The sequence below is a fragment of the Atractosteus spatula genome, chromosome 11, assembly GCF_055471065.1.
Source record: "Atractosteus spatula isolate fAtrSpa1 chromosome 11, fAtrSpa1.hap1, whole genome shotgun sequence".
Taxonomy (NCBI): Eukaryota; Metazoa; Chordata; class Actinopteri; order Semionotiformes; family Lepisosteidae; genus Atractosteus; species Atractosteus spatula.
In genome coordinates, this window is record NC_142716.1 from 33,036,916 (window position 1) to 33,063,037 (window position 26,122).

The 26,122-nt window shown below is 45.7% G+C and overlaps 1 protein-coding gene across 1 annotated transcript in view; it reads right to left on the bottom strand.

The window, feature by feature from the left end:
- kiaa1614 (KIAA1614 ortholog) overlaps positions 1-26,122 on the bottom strand; it is a 28,626-nt gene continuing 2,504 nt past the window's right edge. The window contains exons 2-10 of the mRNA XM_088928352.1: positions 20,992-21,971; positions 19,856-19,925; positions 17,215-17,355; positions 11,005-12,497; positions 9,736-9,886; positions 8,531-8,774; positions 6,565-6,689; positions 1,748-1,920; positions 1-1,336 (exon numbers count right to left, since the gene is read on the bottom strand). Coding sequence (XP_088784478.1) covers positions 1,143-1,336; positions 1,748-1,920; positions 6,565-6,689; positions 8,531-8,774; positions 9,736-9,886; positions 11,005-12,497; positions 17,215-17,355; positions 19,856-19,925; positions 20,992-21,928 — 3,528 coding nt within the window. The 5' untranslated portion in view covers positions 21,929-21,971 and the 3' untranslated portion in view covers positions 1-1,142. The remainder of the gene's footprint in view (positions 1,337-1,747; positions 1,921-6,564; positions 6,690-8,530; positions 8,775-9,735; positions 9,887-11,004; positions 12,498-17,214; positions 17,356-19,855; positions 19,926-20,991; positions 21,972-26,122) is intronic.

Consider the following 26,122-nt stretch of genomic DNA (forward strand, 5'->3'; position numbering starts at 1 on the left):
TTTCGTCTTTATTCAGAGCTTGTCTGCTGCCAGTAAATGACAAATAGGTCACGACTGCATTGTGGAAGCGTACTTGCAGTCTTGTGTGGCACTGTGTGTTTTATCTGTTATCCGCACATTTCCTTCGGTACAACTCAAGACTCACAGCAGCCACACAGCTGGTGGAATGATTCTGCCCCTGCGGTATGATGGGGGGGGGGGGTTGAACAGTCAGGATGCTGCAGGGGACCTAAGCCTCATCCAGGGTCTATATAGCAAAGTGCAAACCGATGAAAGGCGTTTTGCGAAAGAAAAAAAGGCATGTGCACGCTACGTTGAACTGTCAACGGTTATGACAAGGCAGAGCTTTTAATTATTAACACTGATATTTTTTTTAAATAAATGGTGCACAGTTCACGGTATCTATGAGCTACTACTGCATGATGATGCAATTCTCCTGAACACCTGCCCTCCCCTGCCTGGAATGTGTATGAGCTCGGAGCCAGGCAATACCTAGATGCCCTTTTTGGTCTATTATTCATGACTGCTTTGCACTGGCTTTTCATTGAAATATGTACAGTATCTGTAACGTGCTTTCCACTGCTCCCAGCCTTTTGTCATTGCTGCGTTTTTACATTCATTTCTTATGAAGCCCAAACGTTTTAAGCAGAAAAAACACTGTATATCCAGGAATAAGAACCGCAAGTAGTGTTGATCTAACTGGGTAGTGCAGAGAGTGGCTGTATTGTACTCCTCAGAAACTGCGTTTGATCTTCCCAGACACAGGGATTCACCTGCGGCTCACAAGCAGGTATTACAGAAAATCATGGTTTCTTTTTGGGCCTCAGGTGTGAGTAGCACAGTGAAAAAGTACGCTGAAATTATTTGAGAGTCTGGGTTTCAACAATATAGTGAATACATACAGTGCTGTAGCCTGGAGGAAACATCCAGGGCGAGAAACAGTTGAAAGCAATTGCTGTCCTTGAAGCTTTGTTCAGCAAATGACCTGGACTGATAATTCTCACTCCCCGAACGCCAGTGTCTGTTCCCTGCCCTGGCCTCGGCCTGTGGCTGTACCTTAGTCACCCCACCAGCCGAGGAGAACAGGTGTGCTTCTGGGGGATCCGGGGACTGGTTTCTCTCCGTCTCTGCCATCCCCCTGGCTACTGCGGACTCCTCCTCTGGCGCAGCACGCGGATGGAGGTGGCGGTGTGCTGGGTCATCAGCCAGGTCACCTCCTCCAGCGTCAGGCCAGCCACCTTCTCCCCGTTCACTTCCAGGATCTCGTCGCCCACGCCCAGGAGCCCTGCGTACAGCTTCTGAGTGCCGCTGTCGCCCATCTCTTCCACATACACTCCTGGCAAAGCAAGGAACTGTTTTACTCACCAACACTTCGGAAAAGCCAATGTACCTGCACAGGAAAAAGGCAGGCTCTGTCTTTGTTGTGCTGCCCTCGCGTTGGTGCGGAGAAGGGAATTTCTAACTCCACAATTAACTGAGCCTAGGGATAATTCAGATTAGGTGTACACTGCTATTGTAGCTTTGCTCACACTCGTTAGCCTCCAGCACAAGAGGATCCGGGGGAGGACTGAAGGGGACATGGAGAGGACTGCTTGTCTGTCCACGCCTGTTTGGTATTTTTCTTGACGTATCACTTGTTTTGGAGTGTAGCAAGGGCTGCCTTCACGACGCCCCGGGTTTGCAGCGAAGAGGAAGAAATTTGGGACCCTTCCATCTTGGGAAAAACCCAAACCGACACAAATGGTACCTGAGTCCGGACGGCCTTTCCCCCGCGAGATGAGAAATCCGAAGGGTCCGTTTGCCGGCCGGCTGAGCTCCAGGAGCAGAGTCCCATCTGGGAAGGCTTGGGCAACCCGGCCCACGGTCCGCACCCCACTAGGACAGCCCACATCCTCCACACTGAGCGCTCGCTGGAGCCCCCTGCAGGACACACACAGATGCATCCACACAAAGGGATGCTGAGAGCCATAAACACACCCTCACAGAACAGCCCTTTAACAATAATAATTGCTTACACTTATATAGCACTTTTCTGGACACTCCACTCAAAACACTTTACAGGTAATGGGGACTCCCCTCTACCACCACCAGTGTATACACCACCTGGTGATGCGATGGCAGCCATAGTGCACCAGAACGCTCACCACACATCAGCTATCAGTGGGGAGGAGAACAGAGTAATGAAGCCAATTCATATATAAGGATTATTACAGGGCCATGATTGGTAAGGGCCAATGGAAAATTTGGCCAGGACGCCAGAGTTACACCCCTACTCTTTTCGAGAAACTCCCTGGGATTTTTAATGACCACAGAGAGTCAGAACCTCGGTTTTACATCTCATCTGAAGGACGGCGCCATTTTACAGTATAGTGTCCCCGTCACTATACTGGGGCATTAGGACCCACATGGACTGCAAGGTGAGCGCCCCCTGCTGGCCTCACTATCACCTCTTCCAGCAGCAACCTTTGTTTTTCCCAGGAGGTCTCCCATCCAGGTACTGACCAGGATCAACCCTGCTGAGCTTCAGTGGGTTGAAGTGGATTCAATGATCTGCTCTCGTAATATTCTCAAACGGCGAGGTTGCTGGGGTTGAATGACCTGATCTTGACATTCCTTCTACCCTTGGTTCTTTAAATCCAGCTGATACTTTCTTTCTTCAGTCATTCCGTGTCTGTATGTCATAGGGCATGATATGTACCATCTGTTTAAAATCAATAAGTGGTCTGGATGTTCTACGGTAGAATTTTGCATTTTAAAGCTGTCTGTGTGCTGTGAAGCAGCTGGGAGGGTCAGGGATGAGTTAGTCAGACGGAAAGGTGGAGGAGTGGAGGACATGGTCTGGGGAAACTCCCTGCCCTTTCATCGCTAGACCCTGCCAGAGAGGCCAGGAACTTCGCTGGTTTAAATTCAACAATGAGAGCCTGTGGGTTGTGAGCTTTGTGCCTCAGTCTGCTCTGTTATTAGATCTCTCTTCAGCTCCTCTCAAAACACACTCACTCTGAGATTCAGCAGAAGTAAAGCAGAATTTACTAAGTCATGCTGTCCTCGTGTTGGTGCGGAGAAGGGAATTTCTAATTAACTCTGCGTCCAGGCGTAATTAAAATTAGGTTTGTGTCTGTATATTATTTGGTGTACTTTTGTGTTTGTACTGAAGATGGGCACGATTTTATCATGATTTAATAATATGCTCACTCTTCACCTGACTGCAAAGACATTCAGGCCTTTAACTGTAATTTAACTATAATTTAAGTTGCTTTTTAAAAAAGCATCTGTCAAATGAATTCTAAAAACAATTATGTATAAAAAAATTCAGTGCTGCTGCCCCAGAAGATTTCCAGAGGTCTTAGTACCAAGTAACTTAGGACTTAGTATTAGCAAAACTACAACTGAATGGAAATGAGACAGATACACAATAAAAAAAAGAAGAAAACTCATCAGAGCAGTTTTTTTTATGAAAGGCTGAAGAGGAGAGATCAGTGAGTGGGGGGCAGAGCTGATGTGTCAGTCTGTGACTGTGCTCATGGCTGTGTGTGACTGTGTGTGGGAGGCAGTGTGTGAGAGTGGGGCATTGGCCACAAGTATTGCTAAATGAGTAAGGATCTATTTAGATAAAAAAAAATCTTCACAACGAAAGCGAGAAACAGCTGCGCTCTTTCTATACATTTCTTTTATAAATGGTGTCTTTTTTTAAAACTGTTCACTTTGGGTCTACTTTCACCCTACAGAGGACTCAATCAGTCAGAGTAGAGACAGCAAATAAAAGCAGAATGAGAGTCAAAAGCAGGAGCTATGATGTCCTCACAATGGTGATATCCGAACATGTTTGAGTGGGGTAGATAGCAGGTGAGATTTCTTCTTTAAAGACAAGAGACAAAAAGGTGTAAAATGCATGCACATCAGTCTCAACAATTCCTCTGCTGGGCTATGGCCTAAAGATGTGTGCACAATCACTTCCAGTATCACTTAACTACTTATCAGTGTAAACAAGCGCTGGTTAGCAACAGTATCAGAAGGCAGTAATTGCAAGGGGCCGGCTGTGGAAACAGCAAGATTGAAGACAAACATGCCACATGGCAGAAACATCCTGGAAGAAATTTAGGAGCAGATGAGGAGAGCAGTTAAACAGTAGCTAGCCCTGTGCCCTCTGGGCCAGGCTCCAGACCCGGAATGAAATGCCTCCCACTCTTCCTCCCTTGTTTATTGTCTGCCATTTATAGCCTGGGGTCTCTGATTGGCCCTTGTGTGTGGTGATGTAACAGCAAGTCCAATCGGAGGGCGAGGAAATTCCCTGCTCCTTCCAGTCTGGTGCTGCTGCACTGGCTGTCACCACACTGACCCCCCCTGCTGTGGGAACTGTTTTTATATCCTGATGGAAGTGTGGAGAAGTGGGAGCAGGAACAGAGTCTTAAAGGGGCCGTTGTCACACCCTTTTGTTTTTTTTTTTGTTTGCTTTGAGTCCCAGAATTAGCCTGCCAGTTATTCTTTGGCCAGTTGTTGATGCTTCCCATCAGCCAGCGGGCAGCTGCAGTGCTTCAGTTAACCTCTTGGCCAGGGGTCCTAACTCAGGTCCTGCAGGGTTCACATTCCAGCAGGCTTCAGCTCTGGGGAAGGGTGAAAGTAGCCAGGCCTGCTTTTCCTTTTCTCGAGATTTAAACATATTCTGGGCTTTCACAACTGGAGCCAGCTCACCTTTCCAGGCAGCACGATAACGGCAATTTTTCACTAAGTCCTAAGCAGCAGAGACAATTCATTACACACTACATACAAAGGTCCAAGTTTATATTTTTATACACATGGATGCGTGTGTGTGTCTGCCAAGCGATTGTTTTCTAGCATTGGGGAATCATATTTAGATCCGCAGTGCAAAAGGGAAGAAGGTTTTATGCTCTTTTTTTCCACAACGCCTTTGACATTCCATAACTCAGGCAAGGCGAAGCTATTTTTATTCCCGGCAGACGCCTCCGCAGTTCCACAGCGGGAACGGATGGAAAATATTCCAGCGTTGCGCAACCCCAGCTGCTTCCACATGCCAGGCGTAGCTGAGCAGCCTCACGCAGCACTGAACGGTCCGGCTGCCGGGAGGTACGTCCGGGCTGTCCTGGGAAAGCACGTGGAGGGGCCCTGCCACGACCGTCGCCGACGTCTGTGCCAAGGGCGTTGGTGGGCAGAGGAAGCCTGGGTGCTGCCCCCCCCTTAGCCTAACCTCTGACTTTCCTGTCAGACTATTTCAGCCGGGGCAGGCCTGTGAGGCTCTATCAGTCAGGTGCAGGGTTTAGGTCTTTGACTTCAAGGCATCCTGCAGTAATGCCCCTGAACTGAAGCAGTGAATTGATAGATCAGTGTAAGTCATTCAGCCGGGACAGAAAGCCGCAGTTCTCAAGGAACTCAGCTTGGCAGAGTGGCCTCGGGACCAGGAAGTTCTTAGGGTTGAGAAAGCTGGAAAAACAACTCCCAGCTCTGGGCTGAGCGGCTTCCTGTACACTCCCAGTGACTGCACACTGACTGAACACACCCAGTCCTGCAGGAAGAGGGGAGAAACGGAGCCCAGGCACAGAGGATAGGAGAGACTGGGGCAGCCGCTCAGGATTAAAAATTAGGGGAATGATTACTTTTTTATTAAACGAGCAAGGCAATGTGCCATGACAGAAGCACCAAGGGACTTTTCACAGTGGCAGGTTCACTGCTGAACAGTTGAGACTGAACCACATTGACTGATAGGTTGACCAACTGGGACTGTTGTGCCCAACAGGCCAGGCAACAGTCACAAGACAAGAAAGGAAATGTTGCTACAAAAAAGTGGCTTTTCCAGTCACTAAAAATAATCTTCTGATCTTATTTTGCCTGAACCCAGCTCAACTGGTTGGTACAAGATTTTTCTTTCTGAAAGTAAATCCCCCTTAGTTAGAATTAGGAATCTGAACAAGATGTTTGATTGGAAAGCGGATCAAATAAAGGAGTCGGCTCAGAGAAAAAAGAAAGGATTATCCGTGCTCAAGTAAAATTAAATGGAAGGAAAAAGCAGAAGTCAGAAGCTTCTAAAACTGCAAGGTTCAATCACTGATTGTGGTTACGCTCATAATGACATACTGAAAGGGTGGACTTCAGCTCTTCCTCCTTCATGACCTCCAAAGCCATCTGGATGAGGCGGGTAATTTGCGATTTTAAATGAACTGATAGATGACCAAACCACACTGTAATACCACATTATTTTAAATATAAAATTACTACTGATGTGTTATAAATGTCACACGGTGTTATGTGTTATACTGTATATGTGCAATAGAGTGGTGTGCAATGTTTTTCTTATTTTTTGTAATAGAATTAGTGGAATGTTTTTCTTTTCTTCTTTTTTTGTTTGCATTCTATTGAACGTACAGGGGTGCTGGGTGCCCATAACAAATTTCCCCCAAAGGAGAATAAAATCTTTCTCTTTATCTAAACTGAAAGAATCGATCCATCTGATGACGAATGCAGCGTCATGCCAGTGTTCCCAGCTGTTTGCAGTGTTGTCTCAGTCTCTGTAATTGAGAGGGTTGGGAAGTGGACGTCGGTGCCAGTCTGTACCTGTGTGTCGGGCTGAAAGATGCTGGCTCTCCCACCAGATAGGCACTGGAGCGATCTGCCTTCCTCTTCGGGGACTGCAAACTCTGCACTGAGGACGCCTTGCGCAGCTGGGTGAAGGGAGACCCCTGGTGGTAAAGAGGTGAAATTACTGCTTTTAGAGATTGCTCAGAACGCGGAGCAGGCTTTAGGTTCCATTCAAGTGTAAATTTAATTGCAATAATTACTTGGTCTTTACGTAATACCTTTTATTCCAAAGGCCATACAGGAGGGGACTCACACACAGCAGATAAGGAGGTGGAGTGAGAAACTGCTTCACCAGGTGAATTAAGGAGAAACTGTAGATATGTTAGATTGTTCAAGCCCACAATAGACTTTAACCGGGACACTAAGGTTACCTTCACTGAAAGGGATATAAAAAAAAATAAAAGTAAAATTTTCATTTAAATACATTATTACTATTCCCTCCAGTGTCTGGTTCAGTTACTATTATTCTAGTGAAGCTCTCTGTGGCTCTTGACGGAGATAAAAGATATATGAGATTTTTTGTTTAACCGATTATTAAAAAAGAGCTTCCAACAGTCAAAACTAGTGTCCTGCCTGCACAGTGATTTTGAACGCAGTGTGTGAGCCTTGATGGTGAAGTGTTAAATCACAATAATCATAAAATGCTTAAATGGAAAGTCGGCACTACAGCACAGTTATGTTAATTGATGTTATCAAATCCCACTCTAATCAGGATTCTTAGTAGTTGCGTGTCGTGATTTAATAAGGGCCAAAACTGTCCACTTGTTCTCAGTTCAATGTTGAGCTCGTCCTTCCTTTTGGATGGACATCTGTTGGAGTGATCTCTGAATAGGCCACACTTCATCTCCAGAGAAGAGGTGTTGTATAACGTCGTGTGACTGGATCTCTCTGCTTTGTATGCACACAGCCTGAATGCTGGCTGAGCACAAGCTGAACACCGACTGTGCACAAGCTGAACGGCGGCTGACCACAATCTAAACACTGACCGAGCACAGGCTGAACATTGGCCGAGCACAGGCTGAATGCTGGCTTAGCACAGGCCGAATGCAGGCTGAGCACAGGCCGAACACCAGATTGCGCACAAGCTAAACAGCAGCTGAGCATAGGCTGAACACTGACTGAGCACGGGCTGAACGCTGGCTGGCTGAACACTGACCCAGTGTAAATGTGACTGCTTTCAATGATACATTTGTACAAAGCTGTCTCGTGATGAGGTGAATCCAGATGGATTTTTCCTCCTGTAGTGAGAAGGGGGCTTCTCACTACAGGGCAGGTACGGTGTGCACATGCTAAGCTGCACACAGCACTGACAGCTTCAGCCCTGAAGAAGACAAGACTCGGCACCTCGACACCTCTTGCGCCCCCTTTCCCCCTGAAGGAGGAAACATTTTGCAGCTCTTCCAAATAATGAGGTGGATCGTAATGTAAAACTGATTTGGATACAACTTTAAATCTGACAGGTGTGGCCACTACACTCCCATCATGGTGTGTCCACATTATGAGGTCACACAACACACTTTTTTTTGTCTTCTGTGTGACACTTTAGCGAGAGCATTTTCTCAGGTGAAAAGGAAGGCAAATGTACTCCAATCCAAGGACCAAGATGTACCACGAAGGAACTGAAGCACAATTTTCTTATTGGGATGTAGCAGCAGGTGATAATAATTTCCTCAGAGTGACAAGCACATACTTGTGACCTGAACTGGGGTTTGGACAGCCCTAGCATGAGGCTAAAGCATTACCATGTTGCTGAGAAACATAGAAAAAGCAGCTCGTCTGGCACAGCCATGTTAACCTTACCTTAATCCTAAACCACAAACTCTAATACCAACTCTAACCCCATGTCTCCACGTCTAAACCTCGACCCATAACCCTATCACCCACCCTTAAACCACTGAACTGCTGAACCATGTTGTAGCTGCTAGGCATGAGCACCACTCACCAGCCGCAGCGACTGCAGGGACGGTGCCTTCTTCAGCTGGCCGCAGGGCTTCTGCGAGGAGCTGGGCGAGCCTGCGCTGTGTCTGGGAGAGACGCTCAGCTGCTCCATGCTGCTGGAGCGGCCTTTGCTCAGCCTGCCCACTGTGCTGTGTCCGATGGCAGACAGGAACCTCCTCAGGGACAGCTTGGGCCGGCCATCTTTCATCTCGGAGCTCTCTGGGTACTTCCTGTGTGCCTCCACTCCACTGTGAACACAAAGCAGGAGAGGTACAGTTTGAATTCTGTGTGTGTTCACTTTGCTGCTGGTTCTCTGTAGCCTGTGTTTGCTATAAAGGAGAGTTGCTGCTCTGTGTCTGAGGTCATCTGGACTGGAATCAATATAACTGAGTGCAGGACTGGACTCACTGTGACTGAATGCAGGACTGGACTCACTGTGACTGAATGCAGGACTGGAGTCACTGTGACTGAGTGCAGGACTGGAGTCACTGAGACTGAGTGCTGGACTGGAGTCACTGTGACTGAGTGCTGGACTGGAGTCACTGTGACTGAGTTCAGGACTGGAGTCACTGTGACTGAGTGGTGGACTGGATTCACTGAGACTGAGTGCTGGACTGGAGTCACTGAGACTTGAGTGCTGGACTGGAGTCACTGACTGAGACTTGAGTGCAGGACTGGAGTCACTGACTGAGACTTGAGTGCAGGACTGGAGTCACTGAGACTAGGTGCTGGACTGGATTCACTGAGACTGAATGCAGGACTGCAGTCACTGAGACTGAGTGCAGAACTGGAGTCACTGAGACTGAGTGCTGGACTGGAGTCACTGAGATTGGGTGCTGGACTGGAGTCACTGAGACTGAATGCAGGACTGGAGTGACTTTTTTCAAAATGCCAAAGATGACAGATAACTACATGGCAGCAGACACAAAAAGCCTGTTCATTTTTCATTTGTGTTTTTTTCCAAGAGAGGGCAGCCTTGTTCTGAAGTTGGCTCTAACAGCATTTCACATTGACAATGCAATTCACCTATAAGGGAACACACCATGCTGCTGTCAGAAATGCCAAACTACAGTTCTCCAGCCCTGAATTTAATTTACTAATAAGAAAATAAAGTGAAAATGAAGGCTGGATGACGCATCTTTCTGACATACTATTTCACCCCCAGCGTTACTGATTACCCCCCTCAAGAGCCCCTGAGTGCGGACTCACTCAGCGCTGTCTCTCGGATGCTCTGCCCTCAGCAGTCCCCTGTGTCTGGAGTCTCCACTGGAGAGGGGCTCCGGGTGTGCTGTCTGTAACTCCGGGCGTGGCGCAGCGCTGGCAGTGTGGGGGCACATGTCCTCATTCAGCTGACAGTATCCTGCAGGGTAGACAAGTGGTCACTAAAAAAGCAACAGCAGGAAGAGGAAATTTCTTTTAGAGATCTCGGAGCATTTGGGGTTTAGCGGTCCCATAAGGCCGTACACAATGGTGAACAGTGGTTTGAAAAAAAAACACGATGTGGACATCCTGCTTATATCCTTATCCTGCTCTGACCTGTGGCGTATGGATCTGTTATAGGAGTGAGGGCCGGAGCTGGTCTTCATTTCCTTTTGTGTCACCCCTTTGGGATTCGGAGTGAGCCCGAACAGTACAGTCTTCCTTCATCCACATTGTCCTTCCAGGAGGACAGGCTGTGCAATCTTGGAATCATCCAGTCCGCCGTGCAGTTGCTTCTCAGTCTGGCCACAGCACTGATGGCAGCTGACGTCGAGCATGGGGTCGAGCGTGGCCTACATTAACTCACAATGCCAATTAAAAGTGCCTGGCATGAATGAACAAGCCGGGATTCTAATCAGGTGTTTACAGAAACTGTGCTCTCTGGTGGTGCCTGCCCAGTTTCCACCGTCCCCAGGTCTCTCTCTTTCTCCCTTTCTTCAACTTTCAAAAAAAGTGCAATAGATATGCCTGTGTGTCAGCACAACTTCTGCAAATGAGTGTGGCTGGCAGACTTGAATTACTGAAAGGCAGATACATTTTCATTCTTACGCTGGGGGCCGTTTTATCCTCTCATCTTCAGGTGTAGCAGAGTGTTCTAGAAAACTGTTACTCTATTAAAGAGGCAATGAAACATATCACTGAAACGCTCCAGAGTGGTTTTGTAAAGAAGATGGAGGTGACTCTTATGCACTGTTGTGATTTTCCTCAGCCTTAGAACCAGCAGTTTTGAATGAGATGGGCTCTCTGCTGGCAACTGGTACCTCTGCAAGCCAACAGCCTAAACAGCAGGACTAAGGCACCAGACCGAATCTCAGTGCATGCCTTGGGATCTCCCAATCACCGATACAATCCAGATTCAAACCTGCAACCTCCAGAGGTGCCAAACAGAGCACGCCAAATTAGCAGAGATCTGCAATGGCTGAGTGACTTGGGAGCCTACGTCTCTCCCAAACCTCAAAGAATGTGGGATTAGAACTGGACATTTTACATACTACTTACCAGCTTCAGAGGCAGTGTTATATAGCTGCAGCTCAGCCCCTTTGCTCAGGTCACCAGCGGTTCTGGCTGGTGTGTACAGGGCTGCAGGTCTGGTGCAGCCATTGTTGCAGAGACTGGTGGACAGGCTTGGTGGGTTTTGTCCACTTTCGGTGGGCATCTGCTCAGAGTCACAGCTCAGTGCAGAGCAGAGGTGTTTGCCTTGGGACTCAGCGGTCTGGGAAAAGTCTGAACTGTGGTCTTCAGGTAAATGGATCAAGCGATACTGGACAGAGGGCAAGACCTTCACAATTCGCTGACCACTGGGGTGATTCTTTGAGCCGTTTTTCAAAGCTGATTTCTTGGGCTGTCCAAGAGTGCCAAGATCATGGTTATGTTGGGTGTTGTATCCTGACGTTTCCACAAGGGGAGGTACGGGTGTTTCCTCTATGGCAGGAGAAGGAAAAGGGCTTATCTTGGAATCTGGAGGGTAGTCTGGCTCTGCAGCGTAAGGGTTAGGAGGCAAAGTTGAGTTCTTCAAGCCAGGAGATCCATTCTCAGCTCCGCTGGGTCGAGGCCTTGAATTTTCTTGAACTAAAGGTCGTTGTTGGCCTTTCGCATGAGCAACTGTCCTATCACTGTAGCTCAGGTCTCCCTTTGCAACAGTAGCTGGCTCATTACCTATGTAAGCAGTTTTGGTCCCTTTCTTGGCTTTGCTGAAAGTTGGGCAGGGTTCCTCTGTCCTGATAGTTTGCATTGCCTCTGAACGCTCCTTCAGTACACTTCCCTTCACACCCTGTATTTGCACAGCCTGTCCATGTGGCCCACATGTTCCATTACCTGTTCTGAAATCTCTGTCTTCAACGGGGGAGACTTCCCCTATGTAGGTTTCTTTGATGCATTCAGTTCGCACTCGGTGGTTTGATGGGGACACCCAGCATGGGATCATCTTCACTGCAAGTTCCTGTTGAGCCCGGCAGGGCGCCTGCTGGGGGGTGTGAGAATCGGAAAGGGAGCTGTCAGCATGCTTACTTGGTAATAAGCTTTGATCGAGCTCCTGGAGGACAGACCCGCAGGAGTTGCACTTCCTGCAGGCAGACTGGCCTTTGTCAGAGCCGCTCTCGCTGTTACTATGACTGCCGTCATGGGTCCTCCTGGTCTTCCTGCTCCACAGGGGGGCGCCCTCGGGGCTCCTGCCTCGCTCTGCTCTGCCTGAGCTGCCCTCGCTCTTGGAGGGCCCCCCGTTGACGTAGGAGGAGAGGTGAGGCTTGGAGACCAGGAGCCCCTGCCCGCGCTCGGCTGCTCTCCGTCTCTGCTGGAGGCGCTCCAGGTAGCGCACCTCAGCGTCTTGGGCAGATTCATCCTCGAAGCGCACCCTGGTGGGGGACTGGCCATGCCGCCGCCGCAGACCGCCGCTCGATTCCCCGCTGGAAGAGTCGCTCAGATTCCCGCATGAAGCCGTCGCTCCATCTCTTCCAGCTAGGCCCCGGCGCAGCAGGCCAGCCCCTGACGACTCCCTGCCAAAGAGAGAGAGAGTTTGGGTCCTCAATCACTTATGCGCCCCCTTTTACTGACGGTTTTAAATCTGGAACCACCAGTTTTTCTTTTTGATCTTGTCAGTCTACTTGGCTCAACACTCCAGTGCCAGAGGGGTGAGGGTCATGAACAATTTCCTCCAAAATATATAATGTCGCAGCCACCCCCATTCCTAGAGCACAGTCAGCACTGGCTGGAGTATGGCTCTCACTTACAACACTGCAATCTCCCAGACTTCAGCCAAGCCACAGGGCCCACTGACAGACACTAGCCCATCCATCATCAGCAGTGCTTGGTCAGCTGTACCCCTCTGTTAGGGGAACAATCCTCACAGAGGGCCAGGAAGAGAGCCCAGACTCTACCCAGGGATGTCCAGAGGACTCAACATGGACTCTACAAGAACACCATTACCGGCTGGGCCACTCAGAAACCTGAAAAAGGTTTTTTAAATTAGATTTAGAAGGACTCTGCAGTTATGCTTATTGCCTTTCGTGAGCGGAACATTGTTTTTTCGAGGTTTTGGTATTCTGTGAATGTGTTTGGCAGCATTTGTTTCTGATTCCTCAGTCAGAAGGATCTAATGAGCTGCTGATTGGATCCACCTGGTGTAACAATCCTTTTAAAGGAGAGAAACTGAAATTGCACTGATAGGGGTTGATAGTTCTTTAAACTGGCCTGACAGTAAGAGGCCAGAAAATGAATGTGTTAATGCTGTTCTCCGCTGTTCGGAGGAATGTTTTGTAACATTCTTTTTTTTGGGGATTATCATCACTTGTACGAAGACAGTAATTTCTAACTTAGCAATAAAAGCCTCTCCCTAACACTGGGGTAGATCAGCGTTACCACCTTGTAGCCTGACGTCAGCAGACCTCAGAAGCTCAGTGTAGCTGGTCCCGGTCAGTATTAGGATGGGAGATCTCTCAGAAACACTGGGTTGCTGCTATAATTGTTGTCTGGAGATCAGTAGGTGGTGCTCTTCTCCCTGCACTAGAATTTCTCATCTAATATCCCAGAAAGGACACTGGGGACACTGTTAGGCCTCATTCAAACACAGTTAAACCAGAATTACATATGACATTATTTAGTCGGTGTATGCCAGCTGGCATTTGCACAAACATATCTTGTCATTTAAACCTTGTTACAGTGATCTTTAACTTTATTCTGAGGTAGAAGTGACTTTCTCCTTAGTGGTAGTTAGCTCTACATGCGCAGACACATTAGGCAATACAACAGAGCATATTTCTGACTGCATTTTGCAGTTTTTTTTTTTAAATGTGCCTTATTATCAAATAAAATGGTTACTGAGAAGAGATACACCTAGGGGTGCTTTTCCAGTTTAAACAGACACACACAATTTGGGGTTGGTGCACTTTTCAATAACCCTGTTTGGCTGTAATAACGTGTGTGTGGGGTTGTGTTCTGAGGGTTAAACTCCACAGCTGACCGGGGAACTGTGCTCATGTCACGATCCAAAAGCTAAGGCCTCTGGGAACAAAAGGGTTCAGTCCCATAGCTCTCATTAGGTGAGCTCATAATGCAGTGCCAGCAAACCTCTGAACATCTGTCTCTCCTGAGAGGGCTGTACACTCATACCTCCCTGGCTTTAAACAGAATTTTGACAGTTCTAGTTCAATGCCAGGTACCCTGAACAGAGATACACAGTACTGATGCCAGAGCTAGCTGTCAAGTGCGCAGGTTTTGCCTGATCGGGCTGGCAGTTCGCTTTACCACTCCTGTGATTGAGGCCCCAGCAGAGCGGCAGGCTGTGCAGGAAACAGCCCAGCGAACAGCTGACTGGCACGGCGGCGCCCACTGCTCTGTCTGGGGGCTTTGATCTGCGGGGGTGACAGCTGGCGAGGATGACAGCTCCCGACGAGAAAGGGAGAAAGGGGGGAGCGATGAGTGGAAGCAAATTAAACATCGAGTTTCAGATGAAACAGGGGCGTCCAGGCCTTCAAGGTTCTGGTTGAGAATGTGAGGTGAGCGGGGTGGAATAGACTGCATGATGGGAAGGGGACAGGACAGTACAGGCTCCTTCACCCCTGTGGGTAATGTGAGCGATGTTGTCTAATGAGGCTCAGAAGGCGGATTGGCCATGTCTTTCCACAGGAGAAGGGCTAGAGGCACACCCCAAAAATGAACTGCCTGTAATTTATCTTGAGGGCGCAAAGGAATGTCAGGAGCTGTAAATTCCCATAGGACGGGTGTCCCTGTGGTTCCTGTGCTTTCCCACCTCCCTTCGGATTCCTGTACCCTTGAACACCGATTCTGGTTCTCAAGGTGGGAAGTTTAATTAGACATAGAATCAAACATTAGCATGGTTGTGAGATCCACACTTTAAGCTGTTTTGTTCGCAGCAGAAAAGGACTGGGCTGTTGTTTCTACTATGTGGGACTGTTAAGTCGATTAACCTGATTTTATGAGCAAACACAATTTGTATATATAGTAATAGTGCAAAACAATATACACACCATTTTATAAATAGGGAGGGTTTTAAGACTTCCTCCTCAAAACAAAAAAGCAATTGAACAGTGTGACAGATCTGTAGTAATTCAATATACTGTTGCCGATTTTCATTTTATTCTCCTCACGCATGTCAGTTTAGAACCTTACTTGAGAAAATTACAAACAGAATTTGCAGGTTGTGTGACTCTTGGTAGTGTGACTCCTAGTTCATAAATGTCTTTTTAAAGTGCCACAAAATCTAGAATTAACTGCTGTTATTTTTCAGTTGAAATGGTGCTTTTTTTTTTACCATTATCTATTCCTTACAACGATTTTTCACACATGCTATTGACATGATAAATGCTTGCTGGTGGAAGCTGAAACATTTCAAAATAAGATTGTTTCCCTTTTGGAGCATTTTGGCTCCTCTTTTTTCAGGAAAAAGCGAGTACGGATCTTTGGGCAAGCTTTACAAAGCCCTGGTTTTTAAATTAATTCTGTAGATTTTTGTTTGAAATTCCATTTTACCCTGTTGTGTTGAAAAAGGCCTGTGGCATATCATGGTTTGGTTAAAAAGAAAACCTTTGAGAGACCGTCTTTACATAACGCAGAGACTGAAGCTCTGAGAAGTGGTATTTATAGCCCTGGGGAGCCTATGTCAATGTCCTGAATCTGCAAGAGCACTAATCTCACAGAGGTGCTCCACAACGCTGTGGAACAATCATCCCTCTCAGCTATTGCATAATTTCAGTTTGCGTAACTCCTGTTCAGAAATAGACAGGGACCACTGAGCCTGGCAAGCGTTCATCACAGCCTGCAATTTGTGCCTGCTTTTCCAAAGCACTTTATGTGCATTGTTGCTACTTGTGTTGTCTAGCTTGTTTGTCTAATTATTATATCATTTTAATTACTCCTAACAAAACAAAAGCAGGATCTAAAATACTACTGGATCCACATTATTGCTAAAGTTCTGCAGTTTGATTTAAAACCAACGAAATTGTTTCACCTGTATTTTTAGTATTCAAGCAAAAAGTTATTTTAAATTGTCCAACCCAACTCTGAAATAGATACAGTAGCCTTTGTCTTATTGAGATTTTTTTTCTGCACAAAACTAGGGAGGAAGAAAAAGGATCTTCCTTACCTGTCTACAAATCTACATGAAAGTACCGGTAGCTGCCAGGCATATGTCAAAGAGCACTGAACTCTGGGTCACTTAAACTTAAATAGCCAAAGTTAAAGAATCTGCAAGAACAGATGAAGTGTTTAGCTTAATATTGAGCACGAGTTGATTAAAACTACAAGAATCATCCTTGCAACACTTTCCAGCTGGGTAGGAAGAATAACAACTAAATAATCGCCTCTCGAGGTAAGATGAGCTGTGCACACAACAGAATGCTACCATATTCATCATAATGAACTTTGCAAACCATTTGGATTATGCTGCAGAACACTAAAATAACCCAGATCCTTAAAAAAATGTGTTTAATGTGAAATGATACTAAATTCTGGCAGAATTATTATTGTACATGTTTGAGGTACAGTAGTTCTGTACTTAATACGGAAGATGAGATGCAACAAGGAAACATTATTCCTTCCAAGAAAAAACTACACTAGGCTGCTTCATCTGTTTTAGTTGCTAAGGGATGTCCAAAAAAGCACAGGTCTTATTCACAGGTATTAGATATACGTAACTGGTTAATACATACATGGGATCCAAATCTCTATCAGTAGATGAGGGTTGTTTTTAAGCAAGTTGGGGTTCTGATTGCAGATTTATCCCTGAGATTTCCTCATGGATGTTTTCTGTCTCCCTTTGTGAGCGTCAAAACAGGCTGCTACCACTGCAGCACAATAACAAAACAATTTGCTTCCTGAAGGGCACAGCAGTAGGCCACAACACCGCAAACAAAAAGCATTTAAAAAGAAAAGAAAATCCCACTCTCTTCTTATTGAAGAGGAGATGATCTCCAGCTGTTGGGACTGAAGAACATCGTATTAAGAAAACACCTTAAAAATAACACACAAGCTGTCATAACGTGCATGCACTCTCAAAGCTAATGAGAGAAGCGAACGCTAAATGTATTTCACAGCAGGGCAGGGCTGAGGGCAGGGAGAGCGCCAGGGCCTCCACTGTGCCTAGAGTGGCGCAGGAGAGATGAGCTGGGGGAGCTAGCCTTCCCAGCTGAGCCCTGGCAGTAAACAGCAGACAGAGAGACAGAGAGACTCGTTGAGGCTTGAGAGCGGGTGACTTACGGCGCCTCCTTCTGAATGGGCAGGATGCTGTGGTCGGCCTTGAGAGGGTGCGAGCGGGCCTTCATTCGGGCTCTCTCCAGCAGCCGCTTGGCCTGCTCATGCCGGGGGCTGAGGGGCAGCTCCTCACAGGAAACAAAGGCCCTGCCGCGGAGAGACAGCCAGGCGCGTGAGGGAGCGAGGGGATTAGGCAGGCCGGCAGTGATTAGAGATTAGGCCGACGCGGGGCCTGGCGTCGGAGAACAGGCACGAAAAGGAGACAATGGAAGAGTGTTTCCGGTCACCTCTGAGGTATGTTTGGCTTAAAGCGTTTTTTCACTCCAGTGCAGGACAAATGGTTTCACTTTTTTCGAAGTCCAAATAAAATCTAACCAAGAGACATGCGAACTCACACATTGCATTTTAAACTCCAGAGAACTGTATTCTTTTTATTTGGGTTGCTATAATCGCATCTTATATGCTTTTTTAAATTACTTTTCAAAGTTGGGAACATGTTCTTCTTATAGGCCAAAGCTTTAAGAAAACTGCTGTTACCTATCTTGTATCTGAGGGGATGTTAATTCTTGTGGCCTAAAGGGGGTCAACACTCTAATTTAGTACTCAGTGTAATTAACCCGGCTTTGTCAGTGAGTCTGTTTCCCTGAAACCCCCCATTTAAAAAATAACTGCTACCACAACGCACCCTTGGCAATGTCACAGAGGTGAACAGAAGCAGCAACTACTAAATAAACACTATAAAGGAAAAAGGTAAACCACAGCAGAGAAGTGGAGGTAAATGTGAGGCAGGGCACTCTGACAGCTGGAAGACTGAAATAAAACTGAGTGTGGAAATAAAAATGAAAAGTAAAAGGTTATTTAGAGTGGTAATTCTAATGCAAATTATAAACTTTTAATATATTACATGTGGGACTTGTAGGACAAAACCGAGAGGAAATTGAATATATTTATTAGTAGAAGTGAAACTGGATTGATTTTTGGCATTTGGATCTGGAACTAAATCTGAATTTATTTGGGGTGAGGAATTAAATTGTAGTTAATGTAGTGGAGAAGGCATGGTGACACAGTGGTTAGCATTGCTGCCTCATAGCACTTGTGCCCTGGGTTCAATTGTGGACCCTGGGGTACTGTCTGCGTGGAGTTTGTATATTCTCTCTGTGTTCACATGGGTTTCCTCCAGGTGCCCTGGTTTCCTTCCACAGACCAAAACTGTGTTGGTAGGTTAATTGGCTTCTGAGAAAGTTGGCCCTGGCCTGAGTGTTTGCGTGTCTGTGTATGCCCTGTGACGGACTGGCGTCCCAATCAGGGTGTATCCTGTCTTGTGCCTGTTGCTCCTAAGTAACCCTAAATAAATACATGGATGCCTAATGTTGTGGAATTTATCACACTTTATATTCATTTAACCTATTAAAATTAAAGTAAAATGAAATTTCAGATACTAACCCTGCAGTTCTGCCAGATAGCACAAGGACGTGGCTTGTGCATGATATCAGCAGAGCCAGCTGGAGGAACATACAGTATGTACAAGCTCAGGGGCTTCAAATATGGAAATGTGCTGCAGAAACCATACTTAGCTGTAGGAAATAGTCTAGTCCAAATGTTTATATCCATTTGAACATGAGACTAAACGTGAGATTTCTGCCCTTTTTGGAAAACTTCTACAACATTAAAGACAGCAGAAAGTACCCGTATTTGCCGTCTGGTCCACATAAAAAAAACCATGTTGAAATATTACACTTCTGTGTCATCAAAAAAAAATCAACTACCCAGAGTGTGTGTCCGTTTCCCCCTTATCTAAAGCTCCTTATGTAACATCCATGTTAACAATGTGCTGGAACGTTAAGCTCCTGCTGCCGGGCAGCTGTGTGGCTCTGCCAGTTCGTCCTGTTGGCACGGCTCTCTGTGACACTGCTGCAAGAGCTGTGGCATCGCCCACTGACTCGCAAGGGGAACAGGCTGCCAGCTTGTCTTTGGGATTAGTGCTCGGGAATGAAGAAGAATATGCGGAGATCAGGGATGGAAAACAAGCACTTCAGATTTTTCTCTGGGCAGGGGTACAGGGGGCAGCTCTCTCTGTAAAGGGGTAGGACGTACAGTGGGCACCTCAGCTGCACCAGGAGCCCAGGATGGACTGAGCCACCTGCCGTTTTGCACATGGTATTGAGTGACACAATCATCACATGATTCTGTTTCACTTCACTAGGACTCAAGAAGGAGTTAACTGTGGAGAGTTTCACCTCGTTGTGTATTAGACTAAGGAATGATGGACTAAATAATTTTGAGACTGAATCAAAAAACATAATTGTAAACCAGAAGGCAAAGAATGACTTTCCTCTCATACGAAGTGAATAAAACCCTTCAATGCCTTCCCACTACAAGCTGACTAATATGTACAAATTCTCTCAGCTGTTTTTCGGCTATTTTCAAGTGTTAATGAATGTTAATGCCTCCGTGGAGGTAATTTCTATCCCTTCCCTGAAAACTTGATCTGGACAATTGAATGATGGAATAATTTCCTGTAACTGTAGTATCAGCTGATAGAAAAACACTGGCTTCCCTTTATTTAATAACAGTGCAGCTCAGAGAACTGCTCTTACACTCACTGTAGTTGAGGAAGAGTTCGGGGACTGGGATGGGACAGGGTTACCTGTGACTGTGCTCACTGTCCTGAAGGGAGATCCCAGAATCCCAGTCGCTGTCATTCAGAGCAGACAGGCCTACAAGATAAATCCTGGGTTTAGACGCTGTTGTCCATCACACACTGGCCTTCCCCTTCCACCCTGTCTCTGAGGCATATGTATTTATAGCTTGCATACCCCACAGAACACAGAATACAATAAGAACCCATAATATATAAAGGTACATATGTAGATGCAAGAGTACTATGTCCTTCTGGATAACTATTTCATATAGGATTGTCAAGGGAAGGGACTGAGTTTCAGAATACAGTAGGGTCTCGACATTAGCAAGGGATCAGTGCAGAAAACCATTACAAATAGCCAAATTCGCCTGTAGCCAAGTCCACCCCTACACCGTTGCATACTGTACTACAGTATATAGTATGTAAGATTAAAAGGCATAAGTAACCCTCCCTTATATGATAATTAAACTGTTAATGCATTGGTTTTAGTTTTATGAAAATAACAATGAACAACTAAAACAAACAACAGAAAATTCATAACTCATAGCAATCAGCTAAAATAACCAACATGAATCCCTCCCCCACATCCAGCGGATGCCTGTCCTTTCTCTCTCTTTCTCCACGATCATCACACCCCACTGTAATAAAATGAGCAATAAAAGTGTTAGTGAGTGTATAAAGTCATCTCCAGCCTGTCATTCCCCACATTGGCAACACAGAACATGGAGTGTTTGTTACATTATGAAAACAAGACCATGTTGAGATGCAGATGCTGGGATGCACTTGGGCAGGAGTCAGTGAGGGGCTCACTCACTAGCTAGTATTCGTCTCACAAGCCTAGTCTGTTGCGCTGCTAATGTACAACGTGCGCTTAGCAACTTTTGACTTACTTTCATCTAGTTCTGCTCTTCATCTATCTAAGACCCCATCGGCCTGACCAAATCACAGATAAGTGAATTTGCACATGTTAAATTTGCAGATGTAGTGACCCTACTGTATAGACTTATACGTAGTAAGCAAGTTGTGCCAGGGGGATAATTTAGGGGATGTCTGGGAACATCTTAAGATCTTCTCAGAAGGCACTAAGCTCCTCCACCCATCAGCTCTTTTGAGCTCCAGCTTGTCGGATTACTGGGAATTACCTCTGCCATTGCACTCTGGTAGCTCCTTGCCCCTCAGCTCCAGCGGGCTCTGAGACCTGCTCTCAGGCCTGTTCAGCATCTGCTTCAGAATGCCTCTGTTCATCTCTACACGCTCTGCCAGCGACAGTGTGCTGCTGTTGCTGCAGACGCTCTCCCAGCTGTCGGCCCTCCAGAGCCCCCCCAGCGGGAGCTCCTTCCTCCCAGCCCTCCACAGGTGGCTCTCCAAGCTGTCGGACCTCTGTAGATCCCTCCGGAGTGGCTGAGCACCTGGGGTGGCCTTCCTCTGGATAGGGGCCTCCCACAGCTGGTGCTGAGTGTCGGCCCGGAGAGCCTGCTCGCTACCTGCCTGCAGATTATCTCTGAGGAGGAGTGTCTCCGGCCGGGCAGCCTTCCAGAAGCCCTTGGGAGGTGTCCAGGACTTGGTGTTGGGTTCTTCTTGGACGCCCACCCCATTGGAGAGGTTCTCCAGACTGGCCCCCTCACCAAGGCCTCTGGACAGAGCCAGGCTGGACAGGGGTCCCATCTTGTATGAGTCCTCGTACAGGTCCTCCTGGTCACTCTGGAGGATATTGTCAGTCAGGTAGGTATGGACCTGAAACTGGGGGTCCACCTCCTCGTCGCTGCTAATCGGCTTGCTGGCGACCTGCTGTCCAGTGGGGGCCTTGCTGGGGCCTTTTCTCTGTTGCCCCTGCTCGTGTGCTGGTGGTCCCTTGTCTTCTTTCCCTGCAGCTCTCCGCTCGGACAGGGCCTTCACTTTGGACTGCAGCGCGGACACGGCAGAGCCTGGGGCCTGTGGGAGAAGAGGGGAGTCCAGGCCGGACTCTGCGCGGGGGCCGCTGTCCTGCTGGGGCAGAGCCGCCTCTTGTTCTTTCCACTGGCCCGCTCTGTGTGGCACGCTGGGATGCTGGAGGACCTCGGCGCTGGAGACCTCTTCCATGGCACTCTGCTAATCAAGGACCACTCCTACGCCAGAGGGGACGCTGTAATAAAGGACATTAAATATGGACATTTCAGCATGTTCACACATTAACTTCTTTACGAAACACGCTGATATAGCTGTACGGGAAAGTAGCTGGGCCCTCTGATACGCTGTTAAAAATTGATTCTTGTAGAAATATACTTCCCTTCATTCACAAATGTAATACAATAAGTCAAATCTTAATAATATCTGTGATATAATCTCCACATGCGCTCATACACACTTTTGAAGCTTCTTATCCACTCATTACATTTACATCAAATTTCTGCCACTCTCTATTTCAAAATATGTATTTGATTTGCTTCTTTATGTTGTGTCTATTGAAAGTTGTGATGAAGTGGAATGATTTTTGACATTCACTATTTTGTTTATTAACAGCACTGCTATAGGTTTGTCCAAGAAAGCCAGTAGTTCTATCATGTGTGTGGTGCCTAGTCAATAAAGTGTAAAAACTAGAGATTATGTTATTCTTGACTAAAATGCAAAAAAGTTTTTTTTTCATTTTTTTTTTCATTTTCATTGATATTTCAGAGGCCTGTAGCAGAAGCCAGTTTGACCAATGTAAGGACACAGGAGCTAACCCCCTTACTCTTACATAACCAAGTAGTCACGTTATCAGTTTAACATCTCATCTGAAGAACAGCACCTCCTGCCACACTGTGTTCCTGGTTACTATGGAAATTCCCTTTGGCAATTCTGGCCCAGAGAGATGAGCACCACTTGATCCACCAGCACCACTTACAGCAGCAACCTTATTTTCCCTGGAGTTCTCCCATCCCAGTACTGACAAGTCCTTGCTTAGCTTCTCAGCAAGCACTTCATTTGCTTTTCTAAAAAATAAATCAGCATCAGGAGTCTGTTTCTCTTCATTAACATACCTACATGAGAGTCCTATTGGTTCGGTCTTTTCTAAAGAGACATTTGAATGTACTGCACAATTTGTAAAATACACTGCACAGCTTGTGCATTCATTTGTTTTGCTTTGTAATATTATAAGCAATCTTCATATGTTATTGGCCTGCCATTCAGCTACACAAAAAATATGTCTGGAAATTATAAGAATTTTGATATGGTGAAGAGCAGTTCTTGGAAAAATTAACAGCAAAGTTACTTTTCAATTTGAATTCTCGCCTTAAAATCCCATCTTTCTTTATGGGCAGGGATACATTTGGCTTTCATTTTTATTGTATGTCTCTAAATAGCAAGTCGCCACAATACGCTACACATGACTAATTACTGCCTCTGTGATCAGAGCAGAGTGGAGGTCAAATTAAAGGGCTGCTGATGCCAGCTACAGAGGAAATTACATTCTTATAACCTCACAGGACCAGAAGCCTACAAGGGCAATTCACATCATGCCTAACACAGCACCCATAAGAAAAGCTTTGGCAATCTCCAAAACGCACAAAGCGCAAAGATAGAAAAGTATTAGAAGAATTAAGTCAAAAGAATTCAAACATTTTGCAGATGATGAAGGGCCATCTGTCGTCTCTGTGCTGGTTTCCAGCGGCAGAATAAAAAAAGTTAATTACAGAGATGTTACTTCTGTTGTGTGTTTTCCAGGAGTTGAGAATCATTATTTTTTTCCCATTTCGGCTTGTAATCTGAATAAAAAGAGAATTTAAATTGGTACATGGAATGTTTTCATAAATATATAAGTATGGCATTTACAAGCTCAATATAAACAGATGTAAATTTCCAGATGTAAATCAGGGCTTTCAGTGCAGTGACTGTGATGTTGGTTTTAATCAGTTGTTTGATCATTTAGGTAATGATTTTCTGAGTGTTGCCACAGATCTTACTCCTTTTTTGCCAAAGCCCCTAAAAACATCTCTAAATCTGTGCACACTTCATCATTGATTCCTTTTTAAGTAAATAATTATTTCTGTCTGTAAACAGGGAGAGGATAATGTGCGAATTGTGTCAGGGGATGATCTATCAATCACTTCAGTAACCTAGAGACCAGCAATCAGCACTGACAAGACACAGGTCTGGAAGCTGGTTGCCACGGCTACACCACCTGCATTTCTCACTCCGTTGGCAACAACATATAGCCATGACGACGCAAAACCATGATGTCAACTTCCATAGACATGTAGCCTGGACTGTATCTTCTCAGAAGATACAGTCTTCTGAGATTGTGCTCCACACTTTATAATATTGTTTTTAAAAACCAACATACTCAAATGTGCACAAACTCCCTGATGTTCATTTAATGTTGTAAATATGCTCTATTAGACTTTAAACATGAGATAACAGATTACCTTAAAATATTGAATATGTTTCTTTCATTTTATGGCAGATACTAGTGTCCATTTTTTTTAAAAACAAAATAAAATATTGTTAACCAAATACCATCTTGAGAACATAATTTAGGTTACAAATGACAGGAGGCTATTCGACTCGTCTGCCCTGTTAGGAACTAGTTAATCTAAAGATCGCATCCACCCATTTCTTGAAATACACCAGGGTATCAATTTAAACAACATGGCTAGGCTGGTTGTTCCATACTCCCACAACTCTTTGGTTAAGGAATTATCCCACGTTCTCAGCTCTCATGCCCTATCTTTTTCATTTTCAGATGAAGACTTTAAAAGGACCTATTTAGATCAGTACATTCCTATCATAGGTTTAGAGTGACTTGACATTGGGCAGTTTGCTTATTGGGGTTATTTCTTCATATTTTGTCTGAAACAGAAGCATTTGGACTCCTTGTTGAACAAGAACAACAGGTTTTCATACACACAAGACAGTACATTCAGGCTTTGCTAATTCAATAAGCCATTAAGAAAGTATTATAATCTGAATTAATGTACTTCAATCTGTCTCTTTTTTGATGTGTCACTTAATTGTAAAATAAAACAGTTTTCTCAATGCTGGCACACTGAGCATGTTGTTGTTCCTCCTAAACCTCTTAACCTCTTTTCCTCTTAAAAGCTCTAACCTTCATCATTGATGTTTCAGATGCCGATGTGTCATGGCGGTTTTGCAGATAAAACTCCCATTGCAGAGCAGTTTGACTCATTTCAGGTTTTCTGGGTTCCAGGTTTGCATAAGCCTGCAAACCTGGGAGCAGGATATTTCAAGGTCACTACAATGTTTCTGAGTGGACCTGAAAAGGCAAAATAATATTCGGCACAAGGCTTTGCTTCCTCTATACACATTGTATGAGAACTCGCCACTCATAAAAGCTGAAATAGATCAAACCGCTGTTCAAGGGGGGTCTTGTCTCTATCCCCTGTCTGCCTTGCTGTGCTTTTGCTCCCTGTTTAATCTTGACTTGTATATAGAGTTGGAATATTAACTGAGAGATGCCGCTTGGCCTCAATGCATGGAAAGACTTAGGAAATAACTAACGTCAACACTCAAAGCAAGTACTTTAAAAGCAGCCTGGTTATGCTGACTATTGCTAAGAGCCTGAATGTTTATGCTATGAGTTCTCCCGCCGGCCAGCAGTAATGAGGACCTGTCTGCACTGTGGTTTTGCTCTTCTGTAGTGCAGTGTTTCTCTATCAGCCAGAAGCTCGAGAACATAAGCATGATTACGAACAATCTAGCCCATTGGGATCTCACCCAGCTGTCTAAAAGAAGCCAGGGAGTCGGCTTCTGCAACAACGCTGGGCTGCTTGTTCCACACTCCCACAACCCTTCGTGTAAATGACGTTCCGTGGTTGGTTAATGCGCTTCCTTTCATTTTTCTCTAGCGGTGTTGAGAAGGGTGCACAACTGCAGAAAGTTCCTCCCTGAGTGATGCAAACCCTTATAAAGGGTTACTGCGGGAAACAATGGTAAAAGCAGGATACAGTGTAATAAAGTAAAGCGAAAGCAGAGTAAAAGCATAGAGAGGGCAATCAAAACGTAAGTCAGCTGTTGGAAACCATGGAAAAACAGCAAGTAAAAAATACAGATGGAAGCAGAGTGAAAATAAATGTCGGTTTTCTGAACTCTGCCAATGACTTTTTAGTTTAACTATACTTAAGTTTGGGTCCTGAATATCTTTTTTATATCAACTATTATTATAGACTGTTTATTATCTGTCAACTTTTATTCAAACTGATTTTAACAGCACAAGCTCCAGGTTAAGCCCACAAGCATTTCTGAGTTCTTTACAAACCTGGGCTCCTTCAGTCACCTGGAAATTAAACCGCTTTT